The sequence below is a fragment of the Dasypus novemcinctus genome, chromosome 22 (genome assembly GCF_030445035.2).
Source record: "Dasypus novemcinctus isolate mDasNov1 chromosome 22, mDasNov1.1.hap2, whole genome shotgun sequence".
In the NCBI taxonomy this organism is placed as follows: Eukaryota; Metazoa; Chordata; class Mammalia; order Cingulata; family Dasypodidae; genus Dasypus; species Dasypus novemcinctus.
In genome coordinates, this window is record NC_080694.1 from 65,445,738 (window position 1) to 65,454,425 (window position 8,688).

The 8,688-nt window shown below is 48.0% G+C and overlaps 1 protein-coding gene across 1 annotated transcript; it reads left to right on the plus strand.

The window, feature by feature from the left end:
• Window positions 1-2,718: 2,718 nt before the first annotated feature.
• LOC101418741 (popy Class I histocompatibility antigen, A-1 alpha chain-like) lies at window positions 2,719-6,273 on the plus strand. The gene is made up of 7 exons (XM_058285424.2): window positions 2,719-3,110; window positions 3,256-3,525; window positions 3,798-4,073; window positions 4,197-4,472; window positions 4,586-4,699; window positions 5,272-5,317; window positions 5,482-6,273. Exons 1-6 carry the CDS (start codon window positions 3,047-3,049, stop codon window positions 5,313-5,315), a joined length of 1,044 nt encoding a protein of 347 aa, XP_058141407.1. The 5' UTR covers window positions 2,719-3,046; the 3' UTR covers window positions 5,316-5,317; window positions 5,482-6,273.
• Window positions 6,274-8,688: the final 2,415 nt, after the last annotated feature.

An 8,688-nucleotide genomic window follows, 5' to 3' on the forward strand; every position in this document is an offset into this window, starting at 1 on the left:
CAAAATGCTACTCCTGGTGAAAATTGTAGCACGTTGTCCTCTCTCTTCCCACCAGTCAGAAATGGAAACATCAAGGCCATACCTGCCTCGCATCTGGGCCCAGGGAATCACTCTGCTTGTCTCTCTAGACAGGGGAAAGGATTCCAGGACCTTGGAAATATGGCCTCGTGTACACAAGTGTGGAATGTAAGCAGTGATCATACTGACAATTTCTCCAGTTTGGTCAGATCTTGAGCAGACCTGTGGTGGTGCTGTGGAAAGGGTGTTCTCCGACCAATACTGCCTGAGAGGTGGCGCGGAACCTGTGCTCTGGTCCAATTGGCTATCCCATTCACCCTGGCATTTGAAAAAGAAGCAAGAATATCATCCCAGGGAGGGAGAGAGAAAAGAAGTTTACTTGGTTCTTTTGATGAGCAGATCTATTTAGAGAATATAGGAGTTCCCTGAGGAGTCCCAGATGAGTTTAAGGCTAGAAATCAGGTAGCAGCTGGGTTTGAGTCATTCTTGTTCTGTTGGGTCACCATTCATAAAAATGTAGACTGGATTAATTATATCTATTAAAACCAACAGAGATTTATTAATTACACCAGGAATGCAGTTAAAGGAATTGCAGAACAATTAGATGCTACTAGCAGAATGGCATGGGAAAATAGAATGGCCTTAGATATGATGCTAACTGAGAAAGGGGGAGTCTGTGTTATGATTGGAGGTAGTTGCTGTACATTTATCCCCAATAACACTGCCCCTGATGGAACTATCACTAAAGCTGTATAAGGCCTAGCAGCCCTGTCTGAGGAGTTAGCAGAGAATTCTGGCATTAGTAATTCACTCACAGGATGGCTTGAAAATTGGTTTGGAAAATGGGAAGGGATTGCACTGTCCATCTTAACTACCCTCATTATCTCAGCTGGGGTGCTTACCACAGTCAGATGCTGTATGTGCCCAAGGGCTAGTTCAAAGACTCGTTGAAACTGCCCTAAACAAACAAATGCCCATACAGTGTAGGCAAAACAATCTGTACCCCCTTAAAGAAGGAGATTCTTATGATGAAAAGTGTGAAATAGCACTTAGAAAATCTGAAGAATGGAAATGTGAAAACTAAAAAAGAATTTAAAAGAAAGAGGGGCAATTGTAAGAAACAAAGTTTAGTTTTCACATAAAGGAAGAAAATAATGATTAATGTAACCTGGCAGCCTACTGCCTCAGTCTCCCACTCCCAGGTTAAACAGCAACAAAGGAAACCAGCTTAAGCCAGTCCTATAGGCAGTAAAAAACAAACAAACAAACAAAAAGATGCCCAAGAAAGAGCAAAGCCAATACCAATTCAGCACTACATTCCATTCCTTATTTGGCAAAGGGAAGCAGGTAAAAACTAAAATGGTTGGAATGTGATGAGGGAAGCGGTTAATCACAAACTTTTGCATGGGAAAGTTAGATCTTCTCGGATAGGCTGTAACTTCTTAGGTTTCCAATCTATGGAGAAACAGAGGAAGGGCTTCCGTGCTAGGCTTAGGGGTATAAATTGTGTCATTTTTCTTTGTTCGGGGCACCAGCCATGTTTTCTGGTTGTGCGCCCCTTCTTGCAAGATTGAGAATAAATTCTTTTCTTCTCCACAATTGGGTGAGCCTTATTTTCTTCCAGAAGACAATTTCTTTCTAACACATCTAATTCATTTGTATTTACATTTTGAATAGATTGAGCTTAACAAAAACAAAAATGACAATGATGGAACATAAACTTGGACCCAGGCTTTCTGGTGGCAAAGATGAAATTGCTTCAGTGTCTTGGCTGAATTACAGCCATTTTCTCCTATGGCACTTGCTGTGAGAGTCCCTATGGGAATACCACAGTGTACTTGAGATTGGTGCTTAGAATAATTTAAAGAACTTCTTAGAGGAAGCAGATGTGTCTCAAGTGACTGAGCTCCTGCCTACCACATGGGAGGACTGTTGTGTTATAAGAGTTCTTCATATATTCTGGGCAGAAATCATCTCTCAGAAATGTGATTTCAAATATTTTATCTCTGTGGCTTGAGCCAATGATAAAACGTAAGCTCTCAAGAGAAAAATTAGAATTTTGGAAAACTTGTATCCATCATCCTAAGCTTTACAGCTTTCTAATATACATACATTTTCTGGTGGGATCTGTATTAATTGTAACAATTTTCACCTTTTGGAAATGCGTAAAGAAATGTGTCCTTACTGGAAGATCTACATAGCTTAGTGGGCCAGTGTGTTACTTTAAAATCTTCATGCATTAGTAGAAAATCCATTTAATGTGCAAAGACAGACCTGAGGATTTCCATGTCACACGATGAAATATTCAAAATCAGATTTCAGACTGCAACTTACCTTTAGAAACTACACTTGTGTGTTTTCAGTGTAGTATGGAAGATGAACGTCAATGCTCGCCTGAAAAGCTATTGAAAATACTCCTGTCTTTTCCAAAATTTATATTCGAGGCAGAACTTTTGTTCAAACCCAATTAATAGATTGAATGTGATATGAAAGTCCAAGGGTGTTCTATTGTAAATTTACCCATTCCTTTTTATTACATTTTTAAATTATGGAATTAGTTATCAACGTGTAATGAGTTTGGGTATAAGTACTCATCTATAAAAATTAGTATTTAAATTCCATTTTGATTTCTAGTATGACCAGTACCAGTAGAGGTCACCCAATTCGCCTTGGGGTCCTCACTAATCCACAAGCTGTGAAGTCAGGACCAGGCCTCGCTGACAGGGGGTGACAGAGTGCTCAGTGCAGGGGAGGGGTCGGGCCAGTCCAGGACCCGTCTTGGCTCTCAGCCCGAGGCTGGCGTGTGGGGCGGGGAGGCCAAGCTGGGGGTCTTGGTCCCCACAGTTATACTTATTCTCCCAACCGGAGTCAGGTCCTTCTGCCCCGACCCTCGTGAGGCGGGCCCAGGGCTGCCTCCCACTGCGGGCCCGGTTCGGTTCTGGAGAAGCCAATCGCCGGCCCTGCGGCCCATCCAGAGCCCGCCCCGCCACGCCCGGACTCAGGTCCCGCCAGACCCGGGGTTCCGGCCATGGCGCCGGGGACCCTCCTCCTGCTGCTCTCGGGGGCCCTGGCCCTGACCCAGACCAAGGCGGGTGAGTGCGGGGTCGGGGGGCGCTGCCCCCCCGGGGGAGGTTAAGGAGACCCCAGAAACCGCGTCCTCCCACGCAGACCCCCGTTCCTTCGCTTACCCCCACGCTGACCCCCACCCTTTTTCTGCGCCCCCACCCCCACCCCCAGGCTTCCACTCCCTCAGGTATTTTAAAACCGCCGTGTCCCGGCTGGAGCGCAACGATTCCCACTTCATCGCCGTGGGCTACGTGGACGACACGCCGATCGTGCGGTTCGACAGCGACGCGGAGAGTCCGCGGTTGGAGCCGCTGGCGCCGTGGGTGGAGCAGGAGCGGCCCGAGTACTGGGAGCGGGAGACGCGAAAATGCAAAGCCTCCGCGCTGCAGTTATGGGCGAAACTGAGCAACCTGAGCGGCTCCTACAACCAGAGCGCGGCCGGTGAGCCACGGGGCCCGGGGTCTGCGCACGACCGGGATCCCCAGGACGGGCCCGGGTGGCCCCGAGTCTCGGGTCCCCACTGCACCCCGAGGCCGCGGGACCCGGGACCCCCCACCCGGGAGCGGGAGGGGCCCCGCCCAGTCGCGCCGTTGGGGGCGGGACAAACAGGTGTGCGGGGAGGCAGGTAGAGCAAAACGCGGGGCGGAGCCAACGGTGGCGCCTGTCGTGGGCGGGGCCTGGAAGGCGGGGGCTGATCTTGGGTCCGGGACCAGGGTCTCACACCTACCAGATTTTATCTGGATGCGACATGGGCCCCGACGGGCGCCTCCTCCGCGGGTATGAACAACACGCCTACGACGGCGAGGACTACATCGGCCTCACCGAGGACCTGCGCTCCTGGACGGTGGCAGACACAGCGGGGCAGATCACCCGGCGCAAGTGGGAGGAGGCCAGGGTTGCAGAGCAGCGCAGAGCCTACCTGGAGGTTGAATGCTTGGAGGACCTGCAGAGATACCTGGAGAGCGGGAAGGCGATGCTGTTGCGCGCAGGTACAGGGGAGCGAGGCACCCCCCCAACCCCAAATGTCCTGTCCATTCCTGGTGGTCACATGAGCGCTGCTAGAATGGCTAAGAGAGAAATGGAAAGTTCCTGAAGTTTCTGACCTTCTGCAGAACCCCCAAAGACACACATAGCCCGCCACCACATCCCTGACCGTGGGGTCACCCTGAGGTGCTGGGCCCTGGGCTTCTACCCGGCGGAGATCACGCTGACCTGGCAACGGGACGGGGAAGACCTGACCCAGGACATGGAGTTTGTGGAGACCAGGCCTGCAGGGGACGGAACCTTCCAGAAGTGGGCAGCTGTGGAGGTGTCTTCTGGGGAGGAAGAGAGATATACGTGCCACGTGCAGCACGAGGGGCTGCCCGAGCCCCTCACCCTGAGATGGGGTAAGTGGGAGGAGGTGGGGGCCTCTTCTAGGGAAGCAGGAGCCCTTCTGAGCTCCTCCAGAGGGTCAGGGCTGAGCCTGGGGTCAGGTCCCCTGACCTTCTCCCCTTCTCAGAGCTGCTTTGCCAGGCCCCCATCCTCATCGTGGGAATCATGGCAGCCCTGGTTCTCCTTGGAGCATTCGTGGTGTCTGCAGTTCTGATCTGGAAGAGGAGGAGGAAGAGCTCAGGTAGGGAAGGGGCGGGTCTGAGGTTTCTTGTCTGGGGGGTTTCCAACCCCAAGTGTGCCCTGCCCCTTCCTGGTACCGTGAAGCCCCTCCTCACACACCTGCCCATCCAGTCTGTGCCTGTTACTACACTTACTTTATAAACCAGTGAGAGAAGAAAGACAATGTCCCCCAGTGATGACATGGAGGCCCCTGTTCCCAGCAGTTAGAGGGAAGGGGCTGCTGAGGACAGACCTCCAGGAGGGCAGAAGGTCCAGCCTACACATCCTCCACCCCGTGTTTCCTGATCCTGCCCTGGCTCTGCAGTCATGGTTCTGGAAACTTCCCTGGTTCCAGGAGTAGTTGTCAGGACCCCATGTCCTGCTCTCACTAGTTGTTTTTCCACAGGTGGAACAAGAGGGAGCTATACTCAGGCTGCTTGTAAATGGGTGATGGAGGGGGAGGTCGTGTGGAGAGTCAGGCTGACCTGAGGCTTTGGGGAGTGTAGACAGAGCCCACGGGGCAGCTCACCCTATCACTCCTTGACTCACATCTCCCTGTGGCTCTGACCAGACCCTGTGTTTGTTCCTCTCCAGCCAGTGACAGTGCCCAGGGCTCTGATGTCTCTCAAGGCTTCTAGAGGTGAGACCCTGGGGGGCCTGAAAGGGGAGAGGGAATGGGCTGAGAGGACATGCCTGGGTCCTGCAGATTCCTTGGACATGGACATGAGGACTGTGGAGGGCTGGTCATGAAGTCAGCAATTACAGAGATGACCTGAACGTCCTCTGGATTGTTTTCTTCTGTAGCGTGACAAAGCTGCCTCATGAGGGACGGAGAGATTCCAGAGCTGTTCATTCCCCTCGTGTGACTTCAAGACCCCCCTTCCTTTGGATGTGGAGACTTTCTTTCCTCAGCTGGCATCTGTGTGTCTGCATTCCTGTTGTATCCTGGAGGATGGGGAGGTAGCTTGCCCCTGCCCCCCACATCCCCCACACTGACCTGTGTTCCCTGCCCCGACAGACCTTCCTGCTCAGGAGAGCTGGGCGTGGAGCATCCACAGCCCTGTCTTACTTCTTGGTACCCTGAGCTGCCCCTTCTTGCTTCCCTTGAAAATGAGAACCTGGGATGATTTTGCTTTTACAAATTCTTGCTATTAGGTGGGACTGAGGAATGAATTGAGGGAGAGGGAGATTCTTAAACAGGGAAGAGGAAATAAATTTCCCAGAGAACCTTCCAGAACCAGTGTGTCTGCTGTGCTGAATGTTGCTGTGAGGAGCCGAGGGTGGACAGGCCTGTGTCCAGTTGGGGCTCTTTCGCCGTGGGCTTGACATTGAGGACGATCGACATTTCAACTTTATCTCCTGGTGGTTTGGTCCTTCTCTGCCACCTGCCCTCCTCTCTGCCCTTACCCAGCTCCCCTGACCCCAATGCTGGCTGCAGCCCAAGCCCATGGATTTGTAGAGCAGACCCTAGTGTAGACCCACAGGTGGGCAATGGGGTCTTAGCCTGGATTGCTCTTGTCTTGGAGGGAATTGAAATTGTGCTGTAGTCTCAGACGGGATTGGAGGGGAGGGAGAGCTGCATCTCTGAGGACAGTCCTAGCAGCCTTTTCTCATAGTAGCATTAAAAAACCCTGCTTTCTAAGACTTCCGAGGATCCTGTGTGTACTGGCATTTTATATACCTTTTGTATTTCCTTGCCCATGCACACATTTCTGTGGAAAGGATCCATAACCTTTATAATTTTTATGTGGCCCCATCAGAGTCTAATATACCCCCCAGGTTTAGACACTGTGCTTTTCAAAGTCTGGTCATCAGCAGCTGGTCAACAAACTTTAGCAGACACAGGATATGATATACAGGCTCCTCCATTGCTTGAGTGTCTCCAGTCTGAGACACGATACTGTAGAGGCTCACTTGTTGCTCTCAGTCTCAGTTTCCTCCTAGGTCTCACTGTGGCTGGTAAATGGTCCACAGATCAGCAATAGCCACAGACCAACCTGAGTAGCCTTGGTGGAGATGGACCATGTTCCAGCACCTACCTTGGTGTCCAGTACCGGGAAGGAATTAACAGGTGGTTAAGGGGATTTCCCCTTTCTGTAATATGGTGGGTGCACTTCTAAAGCTTTATCTTCCACTGAAGGGAACTAAAAATAATAGGTGAAATACAAAAAAATCGAATTAGTATTAAAGAAAAAGAGAAAACACATTTTGGTTAAAATATACATATGGGAAGGCACCTATAGAGTAATTGCATTTATCCTGTGTTCATGTGTCAAATCTGAAAATCATGTCTTTAATTTCTTAGCTCACACACTGAGGTAGACTGGAGGTGATAGCAAACCTTGTTCTTGTGGGAAGTGAAATAGGAGTCAGTCCACCACCCTGGAAAATCTAGAATTCCAAAGATTGAGAGCCTCAGAGTTAGGGAGGAACAAAAGAAATCTGCCTCATCCTCCAAAGAAGAGAGTTCTGAGGAAACGTGCCTTTTAGCCAAGGGTGGGGGCTGAGTGGTAGGAAGGAGAAAGGAGCTGTTTCTGAGAAATTGTAACCACCAGCCAGCCGTCCTGTGGTTTGTTGTCTAAATGTCCCTCACCTGTGAACAAAATAGCTTCAAGCCATGGATTTAGTGTATAATACCCTGGATTGGTGGTGTTCTGAAAATTGGAAGAAGGATACAAGAGCCTCTGGAGAATTCCATATTTAACCTATGTGTCAAAGATTTTCCATGATTTCACAAGGAATAAGTGCAATTTATAGCAAGAAATATATAAATGAAATAGAAAAAAAGTCCACATGATCAAGAATCAGAAATAAAAGTTCATAAAGAGAGCCTCATAGAACTTCAATATTGAGATTATGAGTTGTAGAGTATAACATAACCCAAATTATTTTGTGTAAAAAAGAAAATGCTTAGCTTGAAAATTCCTGCAGAACATGGGAAACTAAAAATGACCCAGCTGTTTTGTGAAAAAACATAATATACTTCTCAGAAGTTAAAAATATCACAAATTGAATTAGAAACTCAGTTTGGAATTGTGCTTTGATCATGATGTAGAAACAGCAACCTGCCCTAAAGAACTTAAAATTCACAAAAATATAAGAAATAACATTTTTTCACATGCTGGAGAACAGATATGCCAAGGATTTATGGTAGCTGAGATGAGGATAACAAAAGAGGTGATTTCTACAGTTGTCCAAAGAAAAGAGGAGGAGGGAAATAATAAAGATAAGACCAAAAATCAATAAGATAGAACATAGAGAACAAGAATGAAACAAATCTTGTCTGATGGGAAAATACCAATATATTTTATACACCTGTGGCTAGACTGATCAAGATAAAAAAAGCCACAAATTATCAATATCAGGAATGAAAGAAAGGCTATCTATACAGACTCCTTAGAAAGTGAAAGGACAAAGGAACATAACAATAGATGAAGAATTTCCTTGAAAATCACAAATTGCAAAAAAGAAACAGAAAATTTTGTTCAGGCCTTTATTAATTGTAGAAATTGAATTAGTAATTGAAAACCTTCCTATAAAGAAAACTCCGTGCCATGAAGGTCTCATTGCTAAATTGTAACAAACACATAACGAAGAAATAGTATCATTTCTACCCAACGCCTCTCACATATTAAAGGAGGAACAATTTCCAAGTCATGTACGAATCCATCATTACCCCCATTCAAAACCAGAGAAAGACATCACAAGGAAAGAGAAGTAGAGAACACTGTGCCACATGGTCCTGGGCTTAAAAATCCAAACCAAATGTGAGGGAGCAAACCAAATGCAAAAGTACATAAAGAGTATTATAGATCATGCCAAACTGGATGAGCTGGGAACACAAAGGAGGTTTATCTGCAACTCATCTCTCTTCTCCAAATTAAATAGAATAAAGCACAAACACCATGTCACCATTACTGCAGATGCAGAAAAGCACTTGACAAATGCAACACTTTTCAAAACAAAATCTCTCAGCGAATGAGGAATAGAAAGCAGTTTCCTCTACGTGCT